We start from the raw sequence: 27,703 nt of genomic DNA on the forward strand, positions 1-27,703 counted from the left end.
AAATTTGGAAGGACACCTGTATCTTTGTAGTGACTGGGTGTATTGATACAGCATCCAAAGTGTAATTAATAACCACACTATGCTCAAAGATATATTCAATGTCTGCTTTTTTTATTTTTTATTACCCATCCACCAATAGGTGGTGGTCTTTGCGAGGCAATTGAAAACATCCCTGGTTTTGTGGTTGAAATTCACTGCTCGACTGAGGGACCTTACAATTATCTGTATGTGTGGGGTACAGAGCTGAGATAGTCATTCAAAAAACATGTTAAACACTATTATTGCACACAGAGTCCATGCAACTTATTATGTGGCTTGCTAAGCAACTTTTTACTCTTAAAATGATTTAGGCTTGCCATAACAAAAATACTTATTGACTCAAGACATTTCAGTTTTCATATTTTATTAATCTGTCAAAATTTAGAAAAACATAATTCCACTTTGACATTATGGAGTATTGTGTGTAGGCCAGTGCCAAAAAAATATAAATTCAATCAATTTAAAATTATGACTAACACAATAAAATGTGGAAAAGTCTGAAGGCACTGTATGTCTGGCGGGGATGTTGACACTAGGGCAACAAACAGACAGGGCCGTGGTGTCACTGGATAAGGTAGCGATGTGCTTCCCTGTTTCCCGAAGAGATCATTAGAGATAATTTAAAATGGCTTCCACCATTTTAAAGTAGTCAACTGGGTGGGGATTCCGTAGTAATCAGCCAATGATCAGAGTATTGTCTTCTTCTTCAAATTGGATTGCCTATAGTTAGTAAATGGCTTTGAGCTATATTACCGACATCTAGTGACCACACTAAATGAATGACACACACGATTTGGTTTAAGACTCCAGCACTGCAGGTGGCAGGTAAATCACCAATGTTAGCTTTACACTTTTTTCAAACATCAGACAGCCTCAAAGGCACTGCCCATGCTGTCACAGACAAGGTACTTGTACGGACGAGATGTGTATGCTAAAACAATGAGGAAGTTTGACTAAGTGCACTGGGCTGGGCTATGGATCGCAGTGCAAGAGGCATCACTACAGACCCGGGTTCGATCCCGGGCTGTATCACTCACAACCGACTGTGATCGGGAGTCCAATAGGGTTGGCGCACAATTGGCCCAGCGTCGTCCGGGTTAGGCCAGTGTAGGTCTTCATTGTAAATAAGAATTTGTTCTTAATGTTCTTGCCAAGTTAAATAAAGGTTATTAAAAAAAATAAAAAATTGTATAGCATGATGCCTATTTTTTCCCAAAGTTTAGAGGAGAAAACTGAACATAATTTACCATGGGTTTTATTCTATTTTAGTTTGTTTTGGAGTCAAAGTTAATAGTTTTAGTATAGTTTTAGTTTCTCAAATGTGTTTCTTAATTATTTTATTGCAGTTTACTAAAAGTTTTTGAACGTTCTGAGAACATGCCTTTAAATAGAACCATGAGGAAACATTATGCTGAAGTACTGAAATTCCCACAGAATAATGTTGTAGCCCGACATCCGGCACCGACAGAGATTGCCGCCTCGCTTCGCGTTCTGAGGAAACTATGCAGTATTTTGTTTTTTTTACGTGTTATTTCTTACATTGTTACCCCAGGAAATCTTAGGTTTTATTACATACAGTCGGGAGGAACTACTGGATATAAGAGCAACATGAACTCACCAACATTATGACCAGGAATACGACTTTCCCGAAGCGGATCCTCTGTTTGGCCCTCCACCCAGGACAAGGGATCGGATCCCAGCCGGCGGCCCAAAACAACGGCGCCGCAGAAGGGGCAGACAGAGCGGTCTTCTGGTCAGGCGCTGTAGACGGTCACATCGCGCAACACTCCCGAGCATACTACTCGCCACTGTCCAGTCTCTTGACAACAAGGTAGATGAAATCCGAGCAAGGGTTGCCTTCCAGAGAGACATCAGAGACTGTAGTGTTCTTTGTTTCACGGAAACATGGCTCACTCGAGACACGCTATCGGAGTCAGTACAGCCACCTGGTTTCTTCATGCATCGCGCCGACAGAAACAAGCATCTCTCAGGTAAGAAGGAGGGCGGGGGTGTATGCCTTATGATTAACGAGACGTGGTGTGATCATAAAAACATACAGGAACTCAAGTATTTTTGTTCACCTGACTTAGAATTCCTCACAATCAAATGCCGACCTCATTATCTACCAAGAGAATTCTCTTCGATCGTAATCACAGTTGTGTATATTCCCCCCAAGCAGACACATCGAACGAACTGAACAAACTTCATTTGGCTCTATGTAAACTGGAAACCACATATCCTGAGGCTGCATTTATTGTACCTGGGGATTTTAACAAGGCTAATCTGAAAACAAGGCTCCCTAAAAAAAATTTGCCAAACCAGGCTGGCAAAACCCTGGAACATTGTTATTCTAAATTCCTCTGAAAGCGCGAACCACTGCTTTTAATCAGGGCAAGGTGACCGGAAACATGACCGAATACAAACAGTGTAGCTATTCCCTCCGCAAGGCAATCAAACAAGCTAAACGTCAGTATAGTGACAAAGTAGAGTCGCAATTCAACGGCTCAAACACAAGAGGTATGTGGCAGGGTCTACAGTCAATCATGGACTACGAAAGAAAAACCAGTCCCGTCGCGGACCACAATGTCTTGTTCCCAGACAAACTAAACAACTTCTTTGCTCGCTTTGAGGACAATACAGTGCCACTGACATGGCCCGCTACCAAAACCTGCGGGCTCTCCTTCACTGCAGCCAACGTGAGTAAAACATTTAAACGTGTCAACCCTCGCAGGGCTGCAGGCCCAGACGGCATCCCCAGCCGCGTCCTCAGAGCATGCGCAGACCAGCCGGCTGATGTGTTTACGGACATATTCAATCAATCCTTATCCCAGTCTGCTGTTCCCACATGCTTCAAGAGGGCCACCATTGTTCCTGTTCCCAAGAAAGCTAAGGTAACTGAGCTAAATGACTACCGCCCTGTAGCACTCACTTCCGTCATCATGAAGTGCTTTGAGAGACTGGTCAAGGACCAATTTGCTTACCGCCCCAATAGGTCCACAGACGACGCAATCGCAATCCCACTGCACACTGCCCTAACCCATCTGGACAAGAGGAATACCTATGTAAGAATGCTGTTCATCAACTACAGCTCAGCATTTAACACCATAGTACCCTCCAAAACCGTCATTAAGCTCGAGACAATGGGTCTCGCCCCCGCCCTGTGCAACTGGGTCCTGGACTTCCTGACTGACCTGCCCCCAGCTGGTGAGGGTAGGTAACAACATCTCCACCCCACTGATCCTCAACACTGGGGCCCCACAAGGGTGTGTTCTCAGCCCTCTCCTGTACTCCCTGTTCACCCATGACTGCGTGGCCATGCACGCCTCCAACTCAATCATCAATTTTGCAGATGACACTACAGTGGTATGCTTGATTACCAACAACGACGAGACGGCCTACAGGGAGGAGGTGAGGGGCCTCAGAGTGTGGTGTCAGGAAAATAACCTCACACTCAATGTCAACAAAACAAAGGAGATGATCGTGGACTTCAGGAAACAGCAGAGGGAGCAGCCCCTTATCCACATCGACAGGACAATATTGGAGAGGGTGGAAAGTTTTAAGTTCCTCAGCGTACACATCACGGAAAACTGAAATGGTCCACCCACACAGACAGCATGGTGAAGAACCTCAGGAGGCTGAAGAAATTCGGCTTGTCACCAAAAACACTCACAAACGTTTACTGATGCTCAATCGAGCATCCTGTCGGACTGTATCATCACCTGGTACGGCAACTGCTCCGCCCACAACCGTAAGGCTCTCCAGAGGGTAGTGAGGTCTGCACAACGCATCACCGGGGGCAAACTACCTGCCAACCAGGACATCTACACCACCCGATGTCACAGGAAGGACAAAAAGATCATCAAGGACAACAACCACCCGAGCCACTGCCTGATCACCCCGCTATCATCCAGAAGACGAGGTCAGTACAGGTGCATCAAAGCTGGGACCGAGAGACTGAAAAACAGCTTCTATCTCAAGGCCATCAGACTGTTAACCAGCCATCACTAACATTGAGTGGCTGCTGCCAACATACTGACTCAACTCCAGCCACTTTAATAATGTAAAATTTGATGTAATAAATGGATCACTGGTCACTTTAAACAATGCCACTTTATATAATGTTTACATACCCTAAATTACTCATCTCATATGCATACACTGTGCTCTATACCATCTACTGCATCTTGCCATCTTGATGTAATAAATGTATCACTAGCCACTTTAAACAATGGCACTTTATATAATGTTTACATACCCTACATTACTCATCTCTATACCATCTACTGCATCTTGCCTATGCCGTTCGGCCATCACTCATTCATATATTTTTTATGTACATATTCTTATTCATTCCTTTACACTTGTGTGTGTAAGGTATTTGTTGTGAAATTATTAGGTTAGATTACTTGTTAGATATTACTGCACGGTCGGAACTAGAAGCACAAGCATTTTGCTACACTCGCAATAACATCTGCTAACCATGTGTATGTGACAAATAAAATTTGATTTGATTTGTTTCTTAATGTTTTCTGAACTATTTGAGAACTTTCCAAATATCAGTTGAAGAACATTCCTACATTACCAACTGTTTTATTAAATGTAACCATGTTTGAACTTTTAGGAAATGTTCTGTTAAAGTAATGAAATACCAAGAAAATAATGTTTTTTTGTCAAGCTCCTTAAATGTACTGAAAATGTTCCAAAGCCAAGCAACTATCCTGCACCATTCCCGGAAAGTTGTGGGAAGTGTGTACGCAAAATAACCATAGGACAACCATGCTCTCACCAAGCTCTAAGAAACATATGGTTCTCAGAACGTTATGTGCTAGCTGGGTAGGCCTTATTTAGAGAGAATAAAATATAAAACACACTTGCATAATAGAGAAATGGCCTCATTTAGTGTCTGGAGTGTGTGTGAGTGTGTGTGTGTGTGAGTGTGTGTCTGGAGTGTGTGTGTGTGTGTCTGGAATGTTTACTCTGCATTTGTTTAGTGTGCTAACAAGGTCTGCCAGCGTCCTCCTCGACCCGTCTCCTACCATCAACAGATCAACAGTAAGCTTAGGTAAGGGCCAGTGCAGTAAAATACAGCTAGAGTAGAGGTAGCGAGGGGAAGTCACTGTGAATTCTACCTGTGTAACTGGGAGAAACTCTGGGCTTGGGAGCACTGGCATTCATCTCAGGCACCATTGGTCTGGACATTGGTGTGGTTGAGCTGAACGACGATAACTTGGGAAAAGAGGAAGGAAACATGTAATCAATATTATTAAGAAAATTATTAAGAGAAATAAACCTATGCCCCCATACACAACAGGTCAACCTTACAGTGAAATGCTTACTTACAAGCCCTTAACCGACAATGCAGTTTTAAGAAAAATACCTTTAAAAAAATAATAAAAAAATAAAAGTAACAAATAACAATGTTGATTACTTTTTTCCAGTAGGCTTGCAAAATAATTTCAGCTATGTTTCAGTGACCAAAAATATTCAGCAAGAATGACATTACTTGTCACTGTCAGACAGTCATGTAAGATCTAGTTGGTAACTTACTGTGCTTTCCGGGCTGTCTGGGGCCGAGGGGGACAGGTCAGACCCCGACGCAGAGCTGGACACATCAGACTGGTCCTGAGGAACCATGTAGGATCCTTGGGAACTATTCTGTAAATGGCTTAGGCGTTTGGAAGACACTGTTTGCAGTGACATCCCCTGTGGGTTCCTTGGAGGGGTGTTGTAGCCCATCATAGAGGGAGATATGTGGTTATGCTGCCAGCTGGGGTGTCTGTTTTGAGAGTACATAGACCCAGACCCATCCCTCTGCATCTGTGGTGGGGTGTCTGCTCCCTGGTAGACACTATGCTGTTTTCCTTGACCAGGCATCCCACCCTGAGGGTGGGGGACCTCCACTGGAGCTGTCTGGTAGTCGGGGGAGTAGATGGATGGGTAGCCAGACTGCGTGTGGGTTAGCTGGGGGTGGAAGCCTGCTATGGAGGGCATCCCTTGGTTGGCCAGGCTGTTGGCAGGGATGAAGGAGTGGGCCATGCTCATCGCCATGGAGATCACATTGGCCAGGGAGAAGAGGGGCTGTGTGTGGGAAGGCCACATGTCGGAGTGCTGGGGGTGAGCAGAGGGAGACAGAGGGTTCCCCTCCCCGCTGTACTCTAAGGGGCTCGGGGCATCAGAGTGGTGGCCCCCGGAGAAGGCTGGGGAGTAAACGGAGGGGAACATGGGGTTGCTGGCAACCCGTGTGAGGGGAGAATGGGCTGGTTTTGGGGAGCCGGGGTTCACTGGATAAGGGAAAGGGAAGTGTGTGTGGCCCATGAAGGGGGGCATGTGGTAGTGCTGCTTGGGATGGGGGTGCTGCTGCTTGGGATGGGGGTGCTGCTGCTTAGGATGGGGATGGAGGTGCTCTGGGGAGAACATGGAGGCTGGGTGGTGCTGCTGTGGGTGGGGGTGCTGCTGCTGGGGGTGCTCTGGGGAGAACATGGAGGCTGGGTGGTGCTGCTGGTAGTGAGGAGAACCTGGAAGATAGAAACAAAACAGAACAATTTATGTTAGTGATTATCAAATTCAACTAACTTTTATTTACTGAGAGGGAACGTTATGTGTGGTCACAGATTGGTAGACACAAAACAACATAACATTACCTAACTCAGAAATACCACTTGTGTAAAAAGAACGCCTTACAAAACCTCAGTGTTCTTTACAGTGTCCTCATACAAACTCTTATGCCAACGCCTAGAGAACACCTTAGGTTGTAAAAGAGTGGGATACTGACTGAACGAACACAGAGACTAGTGAATTATATTATTCTTGCTCCATCTCACTCAGATTTTGGATTGTTCCTTCTGCCCTACTGCCAAGTGACATCAGGCATTTGGAACATAAATCCCTCATGTGCGGTGGTTTCCATGGCAAATGGTAGGGTTTTGTCTTAACAAAATCACAGTTTAAGAGAGAGCTTTGATGAGATTGTCATTGCATAACAGGAGCTGATAGCCAGAGTGGTTGGGGCATGTGCAGTTATGTATGCATCCCAAATGGCACCCAAAAGTAGTGCATTGGTCAAAAGTGGTGCATAATGTAGGGAATAGGATGCCATTTGGGACGCAGGCAGATTTATTTTGGATTAGAAATTTAATGCAGCAAGGAGAGACTAGTTTTGACATTTTATGAAAGTCTGAAATTGAAAACATCCCACTGGGCACAGACGTCAATTCAATGTCTATTCCACACTCTTTAGGGATTAGTGTGGACGCCATTACACTACCCCATCCATTAATTTTAAATTGTATTCAACAATGGCTCTACAGTTATGAACCAACAGGTCTCCTGTCACTGAGGTAATCCAGCCACTAACACGCCAGTCACTGAGGTAATCCAGCCACTAACACGCCAGTCACTGAGGTAATCCAGCCACTAACACGCCAGTCACTGAGGTAATCCAGCCACTAACACGCCAGTCACTGAGGTAATCCAGCCACTAACACGCCAGTCACTGAGGTAATCCAGCCACTAACACGCCAGTCACTGAGGTAATCCAGCCACTAACACGCCAGTCACTGAGGTAATCCAGCCACTAACACGCCTATCACTGAGGTAATCCAGCCACTAACACGCCTGTCACTGAGGTAATCCAGCCACTAACACGCCTGTCACTGAGGTAATCCAGCCACTAACACGCCAGTCACTGAGGTAATCCAGCCACTAACACTGAGGTAATCCAGCAGTCAGTCACTGAGGTAATCCAGCCACTAACATGCCAGTCACTGAGGTAATCCAGCCACTAACACGCCAGTCACTGAGGTAAGTCCAGCCACTAACACGCCAGTCACTGAGGTAATCCAGCCACTAACATGCCAGTCACTGAGGTAATCCAGCCACTAACATGTCAGTCACTGAGTCCAGCCACTAACATGTCAGTCACTGAGGTAATCCAGCCACTAACATGTCAGTCACTGAGGTAATCCAGCCACTAACATGTCAGTCACTGAGGTAATCCAGCCACTAACATGTCAGTCACTGAGGTAATCCAGCCACTAACATGCCAGTCACTGAGGTAATCCAGTCACTAACATGCCAGTCACTGAGGTAATCCAGCCACTAACATGCCAGTCACTGAGGTAATCCAGCCACTAATGTAAATTCAGATAGAAATATAGTTTGGGCAACACAGTTCCAGCAGGCATTGTGAAACTAGACTGTGCTGTGGCTGTGTCCAGCAGAGTACAGAGAGACAACAGGGGAAGGAGGAAGAAGGGGGGATATACTTCAGATGGCCTCCAAATCTTGGAAGGGGACGTTGTGTTCTTTAATTGACTTTAAATGCTTCCATCTCCTCCAGTGGGGGGGGGGCTTTCTTGGAAAGAGGGGGAGTGGGATTGTTTGTGTGTGTGTGTCTGTATGTGTATGCGTACGTTTGTGTGTGCATGTGTGCTAGAAAACAGAAAACAGGCTGGGAAAGCTTATGCTTCACAGTGACTGCATTCACCTCTCGAAAATAGGCAACAAGCTTCCTTCAGATGAGGTAATTACCTAAGAGGCCCTGGGACAAGGCTGGCACGGCACCACTGAGGCACAAAACTGGGCTTTGAGGTGCAGGGAAAGTTAGTCGGGACCATTCAAATGTCCTGACAATACTAAGAACGGGGTCTGAGGAGGGAGGGGTTTTACGACGGTGTCGGGCCCGGTTTGTGTTCCACTGCCAAGATGAGGATGCATCCCAAATGGCATGCTATTCCTTTAATAGTGCACTACTTTTGACCAGGCTTTGGTCATGCCCTATAGGTCATAGGGTGTCATTTAGTCTGGAACAGTCCTCTCTCTGTGGTGAACAGTAAACAATGCTAAGTCTCATCACATGGGTCTGTGGGGAGGAGGAGGAGAACTAGGCTGTTACAGTACAGTACCTGGGGCGTTGTGGAAAGACTGTGAGCATAATAGACGTCTCCATGCAGGTAAAGTCACGTCTGCTGGACTGAAGAAGTCTCCTCCATCAGCGGGACGTAAGGGAGAACCATGCACGCCTACACTGGGGTCAGCCATGCTGAAGTCTGGGAGAACAGACAGATACAGACAGTCAGTCTCAGTCATTGAGATGGACATGCACATTGGCAAGAAAATGCATGTCTATTTACCATACAAAACCTAGTGAACATACAGTAGATGTAGGGAGGTTGAATATGAGACCAATATAGAGACCAAGCAGCACAAGATGATACTGAGAAGAACTGAGGTTTCGTTTTCTTACCTGGTAGAGAGGAGGCAGAGTGTGTCCGCTCCACAATGTGACTGTGAAGATTAGGCTGGAAGAGAGGACACAGATATACACAGTGAGTTAGAGATTGTCTGGTAACTATTTTAATACTTTTTAACCAGTAGTTCTGAGAGTAGCGCTCATGTGCCAAAAGTGGTCCCTGAAAATTGCATACTACATCACACATGAGCAGATATGTGCACCACATAATTTATCTCTCTCTCACTCTGCTGTGTGTGCATATTGCTAGGTGTCACTCAAATGGCGAGGGGCTGAAGCTCATTGGCTAGAACTTACATTACTAGGGGGCTGGCCCAAGTGGGGGAAAATGTAACGAAAATAGTGCAGCACAGCTTTCAAACTAATTGAGGATTATGCATGTATGAACTACACATTGACACATGCAGACCAAAGCGAGAGGTTGAAAAAATATTTAGTAGTCGCCAAAGTTCCAGAACATTTCTTTAATAAAAATAAACATAGGACATAAACACTGGGTTTGTTGTGAGAAGTCAGTTGCATTAAGGCAGGGTCATTTTAATGATGAGGCCCATTTGAATAACGACCCAGTAAGACAATCATTAACAACTTTAACAACTATGTTCCCATTACTTTGCTTTGGTTTAAATCTTTTAACCACCATAATCTAAACTAATAACTAACTTTAAACCATCCTAAACAGGAAACAAACTAACGGTTCCACTAACGGTCTGTATGTAGCCAAACGTAGCTGCTGCTCATTTTGGTATCTGTACTGATGGCGCAAAAGCCATGACAGGGAGACATAGTGGAGTGGCAAAGTGCGTGCAAGCAGTTGCTCGCCATTTGGGTACACTGCAGCATCCACCAAGAGGCTCTTGCTGCCAAGGGAATGCCTGACAGCTTGAAAGACGTTTTGGACACTACAGTGAAAATGGTTAACTTTGTGAAAGCAATGCCCCTGAACTCTCGTGTATTTTCTGCACTATGCAATGATATGGGCAGCGACCATGTAACGCTTTTACAACATACAGAGGTGCACTGGTTATCAAGGGCCAAAGTATTGACACGTTGTTTTGAATTGAAAGACAAGCTTACATTTTCTTTACTGACCATAATTTTCACTTGTCTGACCTCTTGCATGATGATGAGTTTCTCACACGACTGGCCTATCTGGGTGATGTTTTTTCTCGCCGGAATGATCTGAATCTAGTATTAAAGGGACTCTCCGCAACTATATTCAATGTGCGGGACAAAATTGAGGCTATGATTAAGAAGTTGGAGCTCTTCTCTGTCTGCATTAACAAGGACAACACACAGGTCTTTCCATCATTGTATGATTTTTTGTGTGCAAATGCGCTCAAGCTTACGGACAATGTCAAATGTGATATAGCGAAGCACCTGAGTGAATTTGGTGCACAATTACTTCGGTACTTTCCCAAAATCGATGACACAAACAACTGGATTCGTTATCCCTTTCATGCCCTGCCTCCAGTCCACTTACCAATATCTGAACAAGAGAGACTCATCGAAATTTCAATAAGCGGTTATGTGAAAATTACATTTAATCAGAAGCCACTTCCAGATTTCTGTATTGGGCTGCACTCAGAGTAGCTTGCCTTGGCAAATCGCGCTGTGAAGACACTGATGCCCTTTGCCACCACATACCTATGTGAGAGTGGATTCTCGGCCCTCACTAGCGTGAAAACTAAATACAAGCACAGACTGTGTGGAAAATTATTTAAGACAGACACTCTCCAATACAATCCAACATTGCAGAGTTATGTGCATCCTTTCAAGCACACCCTTCTCATTAAAATAGCCTCCAACATTCTACTCAGCAAACTGGATGTAGTCTATCACAGTGCCATCCGTTTTGTCACCAAAGCCCCATATACTACCCACCACTGCGACCTGTATGCTCTCGTTGGCTGGCCCTCGCTACATATTCGTCGCCAAACCCACTGGCTCCAGGTCATCTATAAGTCTTTGCTAGGTAAAGCCCCGCCTTATCTCAGCTCACTGTTCACCATAGCAACACCCACCCATAGCACGCGCTCCAGCAGGTATATTTCACTGGTCATACCCAAAGCCAACACCTACTTTGGCCGCCTTTCCTTCCAGTTCTCTGCTGCCAATGACTGGAACGAATTGCAAAAATCACTGAAGCTGGAGACTTATATCTCCCTCTCTAACTTTAAGCATCAGCTGTCAGAGCAGCTTACCGATCACTGTACCTGTACTGTACCTGTACACAGTCCATCTGTAAATAGCACACCCAACTACCTCATCCCCATATTGTAATTTATCTTCTTGCTCTTTTGCACCCTGGTATCTCTCCTTGCACATCATCATCTGCACATCTATCACTCCGGTGTTAATGCTAAATTGTAATTATTTCGCCTCCATGGCCTATTTATTTCCTTACCTCCCTAATCTTCTACATTTGCACACACTGTACATAGGTTTTTCTATTGTGTTATTGACTGTACATTTGTTCATGTGTAACTCTGTGTTGTTGTTTTTGTCACACTGCTTTGCTTTATCTTGGCCAGGTCACAGTTGCAAATGACAAATTGATCTCAACTGGCCTACCTGGTTAAACAAAGGTGAAATAATTTTTTAAAAGACATTATTAACCTGTGGGGAGTAATTCACAATTTTCGATGAACAAATAAGGTTTTATATGTAAGATGGTTAAATAAAGAACAAAATGATTGATTATTATTATATTATTATTTGTGCCCTGGTCCTATAATAGCTATTTGTCACAGTTTTTTCAATATTTAGGACTAACTTATTCCTTGCCACCAATTCTGAAACTAACTGCAGCTCTTTGTTAAGTGTTGCATTCATTTCAGTCGCTGTGGTAGCTGACGTGTTGAGTCATCCGTATACATAGACAAAAAAAATGTAAAAAATGATAGAAGTAAGGGGCCTAGAACAGTTGCCCTGGCAAATTCCTGATTCTACCTGGATTATGTTGTAGAGGCTTACATTAAAGAACACCCTCTGTGTTCTGTTAGACAGGTAACTCATTATCCACAATATAGCAGGGGGTGTAAAGCCATAACACATACATTTTTCCAGCAGCAGACTGATTGATAATGTCAAAAGCCACACTGAAGTCTAACAAAACAGCAGCCCCCACAATCTTTTTATCATCAATTTCTCTCAGCCAATCATCAGTCAGTACCTAGGTGTCTGGCTAGACTGCAAACTCTCCTTCCAGACTCATATCAAACATCTCCAATCAAAAATCAAATCAAGAGTCGGCTTTCTATTCCGCAACAAAGCCTCCTTCACTCACGCCGCCAAGCTTACCCTAGTAAAACTGACTATCCTACCAATCCTCGACTTCGGCGATGTCATCTACAAAATGGCTTCCAACACTCTACTCAGCAAACTGGATGCAGTATATCACAGTGCCATCCGTTTTGTCACTAAAGCACCTTATACCACCCACCACTGCGACTTGTATGCTCTAGTCGGCTGGCCCTCGCTACATATTCGTCGCCAGACCCACTGGCTCCAGGTCATCTACAAGTCCATGCTAGGTAAAGCTCCGCCTTATCTCAGTTCACTGGTCACGATGGCAACACCCATCCGTAGCACGCGCTCCAGCAGGTGTATCTCACTGATCATCCCTAAAGCCAACACCTCATTTGGCCGCCTTTCGTTCCAGTACTCTGCTGCCTGTGACTGAATTGCAAAAATCGCTGAAGTTGGAGACTTTTATCTCCCTCACCAACTTCAAACATCAGCTATCTGAGCAGCTAACCGATCGCTGCAGCTGTACATAGTCTATTGGTAAATAGCCCACCCATTTTCACCTACCTCATCCCCATACTGTTTTTATTTATTTACTTTTCTGCTCTTTTGCACACCAATATCTATACCTGTACATGACCATCTGATCATTTATCACTCCAGTGTTAATCTGCAAAATTGTAACTATTCGTCTACCTCCTCATGCCTTTTGCACACATTGTATATAGACTCCCCCTTTGTTTTCTACTGTGTTATTGACTTGTTAATTTGTTTATTCCATGTGTAACTCTGTGTTGTCTGCTCACACTGCTATGCTTTATCTTGGCCAGGTCGCAGTTGTAAATGAGAACTTGTTCTCAACTAGCCTACCTGGCTAAATAAAGGTGAAATAAAAAAATAAAATTTGTGTAAGTGCTGTGTTTCTGGAATGTCCTTCCCTATAAGCGTGCTGAAAGTCTGTTGTCAATTTGTTTACTGTAAAGCGCTGGTCGGCTAGTCGAGCCAGTAAAGGGGGCTTTACTATTCTTAGATAGGGAAATTACTTTTGCTTCCCTCCAGGCCTGAGGGCACACACTTGCTAGTGGGCTTAAATTGAAGATGTGACAATATCGTCCGCTATTATCCTCATAAATTTTCCATCCAAGTTGTCAGACCCCGGTGGCTTGTCATTGTTGGTAGACCACAATAATTTTTTCACCTCTTCCACACTCTACGTAATTCAAAATTAACGCTTGTCTTTCATAATTTGGTCAGATACACTTGGATATGTAGTGTTAGTGTTTGTTGCTGGCATGTCATGCCTAAATTTGCTAATCTTGCCAATGAAAAAAGTTATTCAAGTAGTTGGTAATATTAGTGGATTTTGTGATGAATGAGCCGTCTGATTCAATAAATGATGGAGCTAAGTTTGCCTTTTTGCCGAACATTTCATTTTAAGGGACTCCAAAGCTTTTTACTATCATTCTTTATGTCCTTTATCTTTGTTTCATAGTGTAGTTTCTTCTTCTTTTTAATTCAGTTTAGTCAAATGATTTCTCAATTTGCAGTACGTTTGCCAATCGGTTGTGAAGCCAGACTTATATGCCATTCCTTTTGCCTCATCCCTCTCAAACATACATACTGTTTTTACAGTCGCTTTCTTAATGGGTACCTGCTTATTATTAACTGGGATAAGCAATTTCATGAATGTGTCAAGTGCAGCGTCTGGTTGCTCCTCATTACACACCACGGACCAACAAATATTTTTTACATCAACAACATAGGAATCACTACAAAGCGTATATACAATATTAGGCCTAAAGCTTGGAACTTTGGTTTTCCTAGATATGGCTACTACATTGTGATCACTACATCCAATGGATTGGGATACTGTTTAAAGCACATTTCTGCAGCATTAGTAAAGATGTGATCCATATATGTTGTTGATTTCATTCCTGTGCTGTTTGGAACTACCCGGCTGATAACCTGAACCAGGTTTGAAGCTTTCTCTTGAGTGGGCAGCCTGATGAAAGCCAGTCAATATTTAAATCACCCAGAAAATATACCTCTGTTGATATCACATACATTATCAAGAATTTCACACGTTATCCGGATACTGGCTGTTAGCACTTGGTCTATAGCTGCTTCCCACCATAATGGGCTTTGAGTGAAGCAGATGAATCTGTAGCCATATTACTTCAACAGTTTTTAACATGAGATCCTCTCTAAGCTTTACAGGAATGTTGTTCTGAATATAAACGGCAACACCTCCACCGTTGGCTTTTCACTATTTTCTGTAGATGTTATAACCATGTATTGCTGCCACTGTATCATTAAAGGTATTATCTAAGTGAGTTTCAAAGATTGTCAGAATATGAATGCCATCTGTTACTAGCAAATTATTGATTTCATGAACCTTGTTTCTTAAGCTACATATGTTAACCTGGGCTATTTTAAAATCTTTTCTGGAATACTTGATTGTTTTCATTGCTTTACTGGGAAGCTTAGCAGAGGTAGACATGCCATGTTATTGATGTTAGTGCAGGGTGAGCTCCACACAGTGGACTTCCTACTAGGGCACACCGCCTCAGTGCTAACAGTACAACTCTGGTTCATAGGCACATGATTACTGCATAAAATAGCTGTGGGATCAGCAGAGGCATTCGGAGCAGTGAGAGGGACATAAATTAGGTTACTGATATTGTGTCTTCCAATGCCCCTGAGATAATGTACATTTTCTGAAGCATATGACAACTCAGCAACAAAATGGGATTAACACCCACAGAGTTGCAATAGTCTCGTTATGGAGGGCTAAAAGTCTGCTGAACCATTCAATGCCACGATTTAGGGAGGGCAGGGGGACAGATATATTGTGGGGCATTTGTTAGGGGTCAAGTAGTGACACAAACAGTTATTTTTACAATCCATCTTCAGCTGTTCTGAGCTGCCCTTCATAATGTCATTGAATCCCACATGAACTATGATAGACTCAATTTCCTGATGCTGGTTTTAAAGTGTTTGGGAGCAGCTTATTCATGTCCTGTACCCATGCTGAGACATTTCTCACCATTGAACTGCCCAGTACAACAGCCGGAGCAGGGAATGGAGAAATCCACCCATTCTTACCACTCACACAATTCGTTGAACCTTTCACGGGCCCATGAGATGCAGGATAGCGTATGCCCACTGCTCACATTGATAGGTCCAGACATCCCACTGCAAGCAGTGCCCCATCAGATCCATCGAGGGGAAAGGAGCCGAACTCGATGACGAAGCTGCAGCTGGAGTCAACATAATGGAGTCAGCACCACTGATGCAGACACAGGCAATCCCAGTGATGAGGGTGCAGGTAGATCAGGCACCAATGCAGAGAAGCTATTCCATAAGTCAATCTGCTACGAACCTCTCACAGTTACTCCCATCCACTAAGCATCATGCCGCAGCCTTCGGTTTCCACGAATTGTGGCAGGGAACCAGCTCTTTTTGAAACATCATTCTTGCTGTTCTCCATCTACTTCACTACAAGATGGAGGAGGAGAAGCAGAAAGGGGCGACTTCCTTTGCAGGCATGTTCCAGGAAGCACCTGCCATTCAGATAGGGACAGATGACAAGGCGGGGAAACATCCATCAGACCCGAGCGGTGTCCAGCCATAGGAGTTGAGAACAAGAAAGTTCCAGTTTGTGTTCTCCCTATAAGTTTGCGTAGAATTTAGATTTGTTTGCTAAGCATAGCCAAGTCATTCCTGTAATCCTCCACTAGCAAACAATTTCTGCATTGGAACTCCCGAATTGTCAATATTGTTGTGAACAAGAGCGCAATAAACACAGCTCTACAGAGCTGGAAACATTCATTAACTACTTCAGACAAAGCGGGTTCCATTGCAACCTAGCTAGCTAGCTGGCTAGTTGATTGCAGGTGTTGACATAGGTGACCGAGTTTGTGAGCTGAGTCGGTGACCCCGACAGCAGCGCAGCGTGCCTGTAGCTCCACCACGGTGTTAATAATTCCTCAATATGTAGCGTTAGCCTTGATTTTTATCCGATTGAGAATCTACCTACAAATGTCATCTCTCGCAACAGACTGGTTCAGTAACACCACAGCAAAAGCAGACGGTGATGTCTGACGCCTCCCCGGGGGGAAACAAATTGTCCAAATAGTCTAGAAACGTATAAGGCCATATGGGGTCTCAGTAAAGATGTGGTAGGGTCAGCAGCCTGTTTTCAATCAGGTCCTGGTCCGGAGCCAGGAAGGAGAGATTTCCAGGACTGCTTGAGGTAATTATGTACCCAGGGGGTAGTATGTGTAGGAAAAGGAGTTACCGGTCCTCCCGACCCACATGAAACAGCACATTGTTCTCCACTATGGACATCCTAGATCTGTTTACTGGAAGGCACAGCACAGCATACATGTTGTTCTCTGGAGATAAGAACATGTACTGGCATTACAGAGTATCCTCTCCTGGCTGCCCCTGTCTACTTCTGAAATGTCTCCCTATTCCCTATATAGTGCACTACTTTAGACCAGAGCCCTAAACCCAAAGGTAGTGCACTATAAAGGGAATAGGGTGCCATGTGGGATGGAGACCCTTTCTCAGTGAACCACTCTGAACCTAAATAATGGTCTAGTTACTGTATATTATTAGAGCTGGAATGTAATGTACACAAGACAGTGGAGAGGAAAGAGGGAGGCCTGTAGGTGCTTCCACTAATGACATCATAGGATTTATATGAAGGTTCAAGAGCTTTTTAGTACCACCATGTTCTGATTACAGTGTTACTCATATTGCTTTCTCCATAACTCCTAAACCCAGGAATCTTCTTAACTATTAACTAATGTGTTTGAGCCAATCAGTTGTGTTGTCACAAGGTAGGGGGGTATATAGAAGATAAAAGACCAAGTCCATATTATGGCAAGAACAGCTCAAATAAGCAAAGAGAAACGACAGTCCATCATTACTTTAAGACATGAAGGTCAGTCAATCAGAAAAATGTCACGTTGTTTGAACGTTTCTTCAAGTGCAGTCGCAAAAACCATCAAGCACTATGATGAAACTGGCTCTCATGAGAATGGAAGACCCAAGAGTTACCTCTGCTGCAGAAGATAAGTTCATTAGAGTCACCAGCCTCAGAAATTGCAGCCGAAAAAAATGCTTCACAGAGTTCAAGTAACAGACACATCTCAACATTAACTGTTCAGAGACTGTGTGAATCAGGCCTTCATGGTCGAATTGCTGCAAAGAAACCACTACTAAAGGACACCAATAAGAAGAAACTTGCTTGGGCCAAGAAACACAAGCAATGGACATTAGACCGGTGGAAATGTGTCCTTTGGTCTGAAGTCCAAATTGGAGATTGTTGGTTTCAACCGCCGTGTCTTTGTGAGACGCGGTGTGGGTGAACGGATGATCTCCACATGTGTATTTCCCACCGTAAAGCATGGAGGAGGAGGTGTTATAGTATGGGGGTGCTTTGCTGGTGACACTGTCTGTGATTTATTTAGAATTCAAGGCACACTTAACCAGCATGGCTACCACAGCATTCTTCAGCGATACGCCATCCCATCTGGTTTGGGCTTAGTGGGACTATCAATTGTTTTTCAACAGGACAATGACCCAACACACCTCCAGGCTGTGTAAAGGCTATTTTTTACCAAGAAGGAGAGTGATGGAGTGCTGCATCAGATGACCTGGCCTCCACAATCCCCAGACCTCAACCAAATTGAGATGGTTTGGGATGAGTCAGACCGCAGAGTGAAGGAAAAGCAGCCAACAAGTGCTCAGCATATGTGGGAACTCCTTCAAGACTGTTGGAAAAGCAGTCCAGGTCAAAGCTGGTTGAGATAATACCAAGAGTGTGCAAAGCTGTCATCAAGGCAAAGGGTGGCTATTTGAAGAATCTCAAATATAAAATATATTTTGATTTGTTTAACACATTGTTGTCTTTGGTTTAGGTGATTTTTGTATTTATTTAACCTTTATTTAACTAGGCAATTCAGTTAAGAACAAATTCTTATTTACAATGACGGCCTACCAAAAGGCAAAAGGCCTCCTGCGGGGACAGGAGCGGGGAATATAACATTAAAATTAAAGTACAAACCACACACCGGCTCTGATGCTCGTCGGATGTGGCAGGGCTTGAAAACTATTACAGACTACAAAAGGAAACCCATATGCGAGCTGCCCAGTGACACGAGCCTACCAGCCAAGCTTTTATGCTCGCTTCGAGGCAAGCAACACTGAGGCATGCACAAGAGCACCAGCTGTTCTGGACTACTGTGTGATAACGCTCCCGGTAGCCGATGTGAATAAAACCTTTCAACAAGTCAACATTCACAAATGCTGGGACAGACGGACTACCAGGATGTGTACTCAAAGCATGCGTGGACCAACTGTCAAGTGTCTTCACTGACATTTCAACCTCTCCCTAACCGAGTCTGTAATACCTACATGTTTCAAGCAGACCACCATAGTCTACATCGGTAGCCATGAAGTGCTTTGAAAGGCTGGTCGTGGCTCACATCAACAGCATCCTCCCGGACACCCTAGACCCACTCCAATTCACATACCGAATAAACACCTCCCTCTGCAACTGGATCCTGGACTTCCTGACGGGATGCCCCCAGGTGGTAAGAGTAGACAACAACACATCTGCCACGCTGATCCTTAACACTGGGGCCCCTTATACGTGTGTACTTAGTACCCTCCTGTATTCCCTGTTCACCCACGACTGCATGGCCAAACACGACTCCAACACTATCATTACGTTTGCTGACGACACAACAGTGGTAGGCTTGATCACCGACGGCGGTGAGACGGCTTATAGGGAGGAGGTCAGAGAACTGTCAGTGGTGCCAGGACAACAACCTCTCCCTCAATGTGAGTGAGCAAAACGAAGGAGCTGATCGTGGACTACAGGAAAAGGCGGGCCGAACAGTGGAGTGGGTCGAGAGTTTCAAGAGAGCATCCTGACCAGTTGCATCACCGCCTGGTATGGCAACTTCTCGGCATCTGACCGTAAGGCCCTACAGAGGGTAGGGCGAACGGCCCAGTACATCACTGGGGTCAAGCTTCCTGCCATTCAGGACATATATAATAGGTGTTGTCAGAGGAAAGCCTATAAAAATATCAGAGACTCCAGTCACCCAGGTTATGGACTGTTTTCTGCTGCCATCCTGAGCTGGTACTGACCTGTGATGCATACAATGAGTTGACCCTGTTGTGGAATTGTGGGCATGGCGCTCCATGGCTGCCGTCCACATGGACCATGTGCTCCTTCATCAGAGTCTCCGCCCTCTTGATGATGTCACCCATGCGGTGGATGAAACCCTCCTTCTCCGATGACAGGATGAACTCATTGTGTACCTGGAAAATACACACGCCATGAATAAATCAATAACACATGTCTGCCTGTTTGCCTGCCTGCCTGTCTTTGTATGTACACTACCGTTCAAAAGTTTTGGGTCACTTACAAATGTCCTTGTTTTTGAAAGAAAAGCAATTTTTTTGTCCATTAAAATAACATCAAATGGATCAGAAATACAGTGTAGACACTGCTAATGTTGTAAATGACTACTGTAGCTGGAAACGGCAGATTTCTTTATGGAATATCTACATAGGCGTACAGAGGACCATTAGTTTTATTGCTTCTTTAATCAGGACAACAGTCTTCAGCAGTGCTAACATAATTGCAAAATGGTTTTCTAAATGATCAATTAGCTTTTTAATTAAATTATTCCATTAAAAAAACCTGCCGTTTCCAGCTACAATAGTCATTTACAACATTAACAATGTCTACACTGTATTTCTGATCAATTTTATGTTATTTTAATGGACGAAAAAATTGCTTTTCTTTCAAAAACAAATACATTTCTAAGTGACCCCAAACCTTTGAACGGTAGTGTATGTCTGTCTGCCCTCATTGTCATAACCTCCACACACAGTACTAATTTGTTGGAGCAGCGGTTCCCAACCTTTCCGTTCCGGGGACCACCAAATCACGTCAAAAGCTCAAGGACCACCATTAGTTGCAGATTTTTTTTTTTACATAAAGTATTTGGTCAATTTTAGCAGTGAATGTAACAAATAAAAGGCCTTTTATTATTATTATATTAAAACATTTTGCATTGTGAACATTTATGTAAAATTGCAAACAATAACATTAATACTCCCAACTGTCATCATTTTTTCAACAACAAAAAAATATAACAAAAAAATCAAATTAAAATAAATAATCACAATAAAAAATTTGACCACCTGCAGTACCCCCGTGGACCACCAGTGGTCCGAGGACCACAGATTAAAAACCATTGGTCTTGAGCAGGATTAAGGAGGTTTGCATAATTCTGTGAATTGTGGTTTGATTGGATGGTTGGGTGTGGTGAATGGGCTGGCTCTCCTGTCAGCATGTCTTAATTCAGCTCTTGTAGTGCTGGTGTACTGCACTAATAACCACAGGGGCTTTTATAAGACCTGACTAACTGTGCCAAGACTCGACTAAACAAAAGCGCATTGTGTTTCATTCAGAGTCAGAATAAACAGAATCAACACAAAGTTCTAGAATTTACCACCTACCTCATCTTGGATACGTGCTTTGTGTATACCTACGCCAGAACCCCCCAAGTTCGTAATCAAACCTAAATGAGACGTGTGTAAACTAAAATGGCACGGGTGTAAACTGCTTATCTGCATGCCTCACATCCCCCTAACTGAGATACATCTATATGACATAGAAACACAGAGAAAAGTGTTTAAACTGGAAGTGGGACGTAGAGCCTGTGCTGCTGTGTGAGATAGGAGAAGATAGTAGAATCTGCTATTAAGATAAGCTGGTAGTGCTTAATTTCTCTGGAGATTATACTACCCTATAGTGTGTAGGTCTATTATTTGGAGATCAGTGAAGGGCCAATGGTCGAATGAGTAGTCTAGGTTTGCGTCCCAAATGGTGTACCCTATTTCCTATTTAGGGCCCTGGTCAAAAGTAGTGAACTACATAGGGAATAGGGAACCCTAGAGGTGACCACTAACCATGACAGCTGCGATGTCCTCTGGGTTGTCTCCATCCAGGTCGAATTTGAAGGTAACCATCTTGTCATTGTGAGTTTGCAGCTGACACTCCACCACCCGGTCGTCTTTGTCAGAGAGCTGCATAGAGACACCATCCATCAGGGTAACTTTGTTTATGTTCTGTAGACTAAAGAAACACTGGGGAAGCAGCAGAACGTCTGTATGTAGAACTTGTGTATGCAGGACGTGTGTATGCAGGATGTAGTCATAGTTATAGTTTTGATGTCTTAATTATTATTCTACAATGTAGAGAAAATAGTAAAAATAAAGAAAAACCCTTGAATGAGTCGGTGTGTCTGAAATTTGGACTGGTACTGTATATGTATAAAAAGTGCTGCTGCTAAATTAATATAGGGGAAACTGCAAAGTAGGCATCCCAAATGGTACCCCATTAGCATTCTATTCTCCCACTCTATAGGGAATGGGTGCTCTTGGGACAGGCCCTAATTGTGGGCTTGACAATCAGTTGTATAGAATAGTCTTGATTGATTAATTAATTTGTTTTACCCCAGTGATGCGCAGTCTTGAACGGGCTCTCCTCCGGAACAGCTTGCCAGCCGTGCGCCTGGCAGCAGTGTTGCCACTCCTCTCTGATAGGCCCTCGTAGCCATCACTCAAACCCGAGGTCACGTCGGAGGCGTAGCTGTGAAGATGATTGGCGTGTTAGTACATTTTTCATTACCGCTGTAAATCCACAGGTGCATTTTATGTTGCAGTCATTTATGAATTAATAACCATGCAATGAGGATGAAATAGAAATAACCACACATCAAAATAGGAAACAGAGCTAGACCGTTAAACATGCCAAATATACACTCACCGGACAATTGTTTAGGTACACCCCCCGTTCACGAAAATTAATCAATCAATCAATCAAATGTATTTATAAAGGACTTTTTACATCCGCTGATGTCACAAATCGCTCCTACAAACAGTGAGTCATGTGGTCGTGGCTTGCTATATAAAGCAGACAGACAGGCATCGAGGCATTTAGTTACTGTTGGATTGAACGTTAGAATGGGCAAAACGAGTGACTAAAGCGACTTTGAGTTTGCTATGATTGTCAGTGCCAGGCACGCCAGATCCAGTATCTCAGAAACAGCCTCCCTCCTGGGCTTTTCAAGCATTACTGTGTGTAGGGTTTACCGAGAATGGTGCTGTCACATCTACTCCCCCTCCTCCCCTCCGGCGTTCGACGTCGCCGGTATACTAACCACCGGTCCTGGGATCCATCGTTACGCGCACCTGCAGATCATTATGATACTCACTTGGACTCCATTACCTTCCTGATTATCTCCCCTTTATCTGTCACTCCCTTGGGTTCTTTCCACAGTCGGTATTGTTCCTGTGTTCATGCATTGTCGCCACTGTTATGTTGTCTCGTTTCATGTTTGTTGTTTTCTTAAATGTTTTACCTGCACCCACTTCTCGACTCACAGCATCTCTGTTACAGGTACGACAAAAAAAAACATCCAGTCAGTGGCAGTCCTGTGGGTGAAAACAGCTCATTGATGAGAGAGGTGGAAGGAGAATGGCAAGAATTGTGGAAGCAGGCGGGTCACAAACAGACAAATAACGGCACAGTACGATAGTATCGTGCAGAATGGCATCTTGGAATGCACAACACGTTGATTCTTGTCACAGAATGGATATTGCAGCAGACGACCACACCGGGTTCCACTCCAATAAGCTAAAAAGAAGAAGTGGTTCCAGCAGGCACGCAATCACCAACACTAGACAGTTGAGGAGTGGAAAAACATTTCTTGGAACATGACAGCGAGTTTACTTGAGTGACCTGCTCAGTCCCCAGACCTCAACCCAATAGAGCATCTTTGGGATGAGATGGAACAGGCTGTTCGCAGCATGAATGTACTGCCGCCTAATCTGCAGCAACTGCTTGATGCCATCGCGTCAGCATAGACCAACATCCCTGTGGAACATTTCTGACACATTGTAGAATGCTCTGGAGGCCGACCCAGTGCTAGATGGGTGTACCTAATAAACTGGCCGGTGAGTGTATATGCCAAATAAAGCCTAATGTGAGGATATAGTAAACGTTAGTGTGCTGTAATATTGGACACATCTCCGAAAGAAAACAATACAGTCATAAGAAAGGAACAACAAATCCATGTGTTCTATTCAGCAGTGGAGCATTTATGTAATGAAAACGTGTTACACAGCCTGGGAGAACATGCAGTAAAAAGCTTCATGGTTAACTAATTGAGTCCCCTGGGTCTCTTAGAACCGTGGTCCCTGATTTATCCCTCGAGCCATCCACTACTCCTCTGAGGCCAGCAAACATTTACAGACAGATGCTCTACTGGTTAGAAGATTCCACTGTGCTTTCTAACCATTCTCTAAAATTTGAATAACTTTTGGGTAACTTCAGTTCACAGTGGATAAAACTTGAACAAGGTATTGCCTAGACAGAATGGGCACCAGATGACAACACACATGTAAAGGACCTCACGATACTTGCTTAGCGAGTACCAGTTCCTCCTGATTTGGATCACACCAAGGATCGAACCCAGGACCTCTGCCTTGCTAGCACACGTGACCTCCTTCCGGAAGTGTCTTACCAGTCGCACGACGCAAAAAGCTTGCTAATCAGCGGTGTAAGTGGGGACACTTCAAGCTGAGGAGTACGTTTCACACATCCCCATGTGCTACACATGCAGGACCATACAAACACCCGCACACACACACAGACCAGCCCCACCCCATTCAAGGCTCCCCTACAGAGAAGAAAGCTGTTCTCCTCACATACCGCTTCATGAAAACACAGTTACCAGAAACATCTGATATGAAAGTAAAACAGAAACATCAGAGTCCATTGTGCTTCAATAAATACACTACAGAGAGGCTGTTGATTCCCTCAGCTGGAGAGAGAGAGAGGCTGTTGATTCCCTCAGATGGAGAGAGAGAGGCTGTTGATTCCCTCAGCTGGAGAGAGAGGCTGTTGTTTCTATCAGCGAAAGAGAAGAGATGTTTCCATCAGCTGGAAAGAGGGAATCTTGTGTCCATCATTTGGATAGAGACAGGCTGTCGTTTCTCTCAGCTGGAAAGAGGGGCTGTCGTTTCCATGAGCTGGAGATAGAGGGGTTGTCATGTCCCTCTGCTGGAGAGAGAGACGGGCTGTCGTTTCCCTCAATGGGAGAGAGAGATGGGCTATCGTGTCCCTCAGCTGGAGAGAGAGGGGCGGTCATTTCCCTCAGCTGGAGAGAGGGGGCATTCGTTTCCCTCAGCTGGAAAGAGACGGGCTGCCGTTTCCCTCAGCTGGAGAGAGAGGGGTGGTCGTTTCCCTCAGGTGGAGAGAGGACGGCGGTTGTTTCCCTCAGCTGAAGAGAGAGGGGCTGTCGTTTCCCTCAGCTGGATAGAGGGGCTGTTGTTTCTCTCAGCTAGAAAGAGACGGGCTGTTGTTTCTATCAGCTGGAGACAGAGAGAGCGAGAGAGGGTGTTGTGTCCCTCCGCGGGAGAGAGGGGTTGTTGTTTCCCTCAGCTGGAGAGAGAGAGGGGCGTTTGTTTCCCTCAGCTGGAGAGAGGCATTTGTTTTCCTCAGCTGGAGAGAGAGGGGCTGTCGTTTCCCTCGGCTGGAGAGAGAGGGGCAGTCGTTTCCCTTGGCTGGAGAGAGAGAGAGGCGGTCGTTTCCCTCAGCTGGAGAGAGAGGGGTGGTTGTTTCCCTCAGCTGGAGAGAGAGGCTGTTGTTTCCCTCAGCTAAAGAGAGAGGGGCTTTGTTTCCCTCAGCTGGAGAAAGAGGGGCTGTCGTTTCCCTCAGCTGGAGAGAGAGGGGCTGTCGATTCCCTTAGCTCGAGAGAGGGGCTGGAGAGAGGATGTCGTTTCCCTCAGCTGGAGAGAGAGAGGCGGTCGTTTCCCTCACCTGAAGAAAGAGGGGTGGTTGTTTCCCTCAGCTGGAGAGAGGGGCTTTGTTTCCCTCAGCTAAAGAGAGAGGGGCTTTGTTTCCCTCAGCTGGAGAAAGAGGGGCTGTCGTTTCCCTCAGCTGGAGAGAGAGGGGCTGTCGATTCCCTTAGCTCGAGAGAGGGGGCTGGAGAGAGGATGTCGTTTCCCTCACCTGGAGAAAGAGGGGTGGTTGTTTCCCTCAGCTGGAGAGAGGGGCTGTTGTTTCCCTCAGCTAAAGAGAGAGGGGCTTTGTTTCCCTCAGCTGGAGATAGAGGGGCTGTCGTTTCCCTCAGCTGAAGAGAGAGGGGCTGTCGATTCCCTTAGCTCGAGAGAGGTGCTGGAGAGAGGATGTCGTTTCCCTCAGCTGGAGAGAGAGAGGCAGTCGTTTCCCTCGGCTGGAGAGAGAGGGGCGGTCGTTTCCCTCGGCTGGAGAGAGAGGGGCGGTTGTTTCCCTCACCTGGAGAAAGAGGGGTGGTTGTTTCCCTCAGATGGAGAGAGGGGCTGTTGTTTCCCTCAGCTAAAGAGAGAGGGGCTTTGTTTCCCTCTGCTGGAGAAAGAGGGGCTGTCGATTCCCTCGGCTGGAGAGAGAGGGACGGTCGTTTCCCTCGGCTGGAGAGAGAGGGGCGGTCGTTTCCCTCGGCTGGAGAGAGAGGGGCGGTCGTTTCCCTCGGCTGGAGAGAGAGGGGCGGTTGTTTCCCTCGGCTGGAGAGAGGGGGGCATTATTTTCCGTCAACTGGAGAGAGAGGGGCTGTCGTTTCCCTCAGCTGGAGAGAGGGGGGCGGGCGGTTCAATGAGTGTTGTTTCTATCAGCTGGAGAGCGAGAGAGCGAGAGAGGGTGTTTTGTCTCTCAGCGGGAGAGAGGTGCTGTTGTTTCCCTCAGCTAGAGAGAGAGGGGCTTCATTCCCCTCAGTTGGAGAGAGACAGAATGACGTTTCCCTCAGCTGGAGAGAGACAGAATGTTCTTTCCCTCAACTGGAGAGAGAGGGCCTGTCATTTCCCTCAGCTGGAGAGAGACAGAATATTGTTTCCCTCAGCTGGAGAGAGGGGCTGTCGTTTCCCTCAGCTGGAGAGAGGGGCTGTCGTTTCCCTCAGCTGGAGAGAGAGAGGCAGTCGTTTCCCTCGGCTGGAGAGAGAGGGGCGGTCGTTTCCCTCGGCTGGAGAGAGAGGGGCGGTCGTTTCCCTCGGCTGGAGAGAGAGGGGCGGTCGTTTCCCTCAGCTGGAGAGAGAGGGGCGGTTGTTTCCCTCGGCTGGAGAGAAGGGGGCATTATTTTCCGTCAACTGGAGAGAGAGGGGCTGTCGTTTCCCTCAGCTGGAGAGAGGAGGGCGGTCGGTTCCCTGAGTGTTGTTTCTATCAGCTGGAGAGCGAGAGAGGGTGTTTTGTCTCTCAGCGGGAGAGAGGTGCTGTTGTTTCACTCAGCTGGAGAGAGGGGCTGTTGTTTCCCTCAGCTAGAGAGAGAGGGGCTTCATTCCCCTCAGTTGGAGAGAGACAGAATTACGTTTCCCTCAGCTGGAGAGAGAGGGCCTGTCATTTCCCTCAGCTGGAGAGAGACAGAATGTTGTTTCCCTCAGCTGGAGAGAGGGGCTGTCGTTTTCCTCAGCTGGAGAGAGGGGCTGTCGTTTCCCTCAGCTGGAGAGAGTGGCTGTCGTTTCTCTCAGCTAGAAAGAGACGGGCTGTTGTTTCTATTAGCTGGAGAGAGAGAGAGAGCGAGAGAGGGTGCTGTTTCCCTCAGCTGGAGAGAGGGGTGCTGTTTCCCTCAGCTGGAGAAAGAGGGGCTGTTGTTTCCCTCAGCTGAAGAGAGAGGTGCTGTCATCTCCCTCAGCTGGAGAGAGAGGGGCTGTCGATTCCCTCAGCTGGAGAGAGGGGCTGGAGAGGGACTGTCGTTTCCCTCAGCTAGAGAGAGGGACTGTCGTTTCCCAAGGCTAGAGAGAGAGGGGCGGTCGTTTCCCTCAGCTGGAGAGAGAGGGCGGTCGTATCCCTCAGCAGGAGAGAGAGGGGCGGTCGTTTCCCTCAGCTGGAGCAAGAGGGGCGGTCGTTTCCCTCAGCTGGAGAGAGAGGGGCGGTCGTTTTCCTCAGCTGGAGAGAGAGGACTGTCATTTTCCTCAGTCAGAGAGAGAGGCAGTCGTTTCCCTCAGCTGGGAGAGAGATGGGTTGTTGTTTCCTTCAGCTGGGAGAGAGGGGCTGTTGTTTCCCTCAGCTGGGAGAGAGAGGGGCTGTTGTTTCCCTCA

The 27,703-nt window shown here is 45.6% G+C and overlaps 1 protein-coding gene across 1 annotated transcript in view; it reads right to left on the minus strand.

The window, feature by feature from the left end:
- The window catches only part of LOC112259685 (serine/threonine-protein kinase WNK4-like), a 111,741-nt gene that overhangs the window by 15,127 nt on the left and 68,911 nt on the right, over nucleotides 1-27,703 (minus strand). Inside the window, exons 11-17 of the mRNA XM_024434291.2 lie at nucleotides 22,088-22,223; nucleotides 21,542-21,658; nucleotides 19,706-19,879; nucleotides 9,284-9,338; nucleotides 8,943-9,086; nucleotides 5,587-6,554; nucleotides 5,169-5,265 (exon numbers count right to left, since the gene is read on the minus strand). Of these exons, the coding sequence (XP_024290059.2) occupies nucleotides 5,169-5,265; nucleotides 5,587-6,554; nucleotides 8,943-9,086; nucleotides 9,284-9,338; nucleotides 19,706-19,879; nucleotides 21,542-21,658; nucleotides 22,088-22,223 (1,691 nt within the window). The remainder of the gene's footprint in view (nucleotides 1-5,168; nucleotides 5,266-5,586; nucleotides 6,555-8,942; nucleotides 9,087-9,283; nucleotides 9,339-19,705; nucleotides 19,880-21,541; nucleotides 21,659-22,087; nucleotides 22,224-27,703) is intronic.

This window comes from Oncorhynchus tshawytscha, linkage group LG01 (assembly GCF_018296145.1).
Source record: "Oncorhynchus tshawytscha isolate Ot180627B linkage group LG01, Otsh_v2.0, whole genome shotgun sequence".
Taxonomy (NCBI): domain Eukaryota; kingdom Metazoa; phylum Chordata; class Actinopteri; order Salmoniformes; family Salmonidae; genus Oncorhynchus; species Oncorhynchus tshawytscha.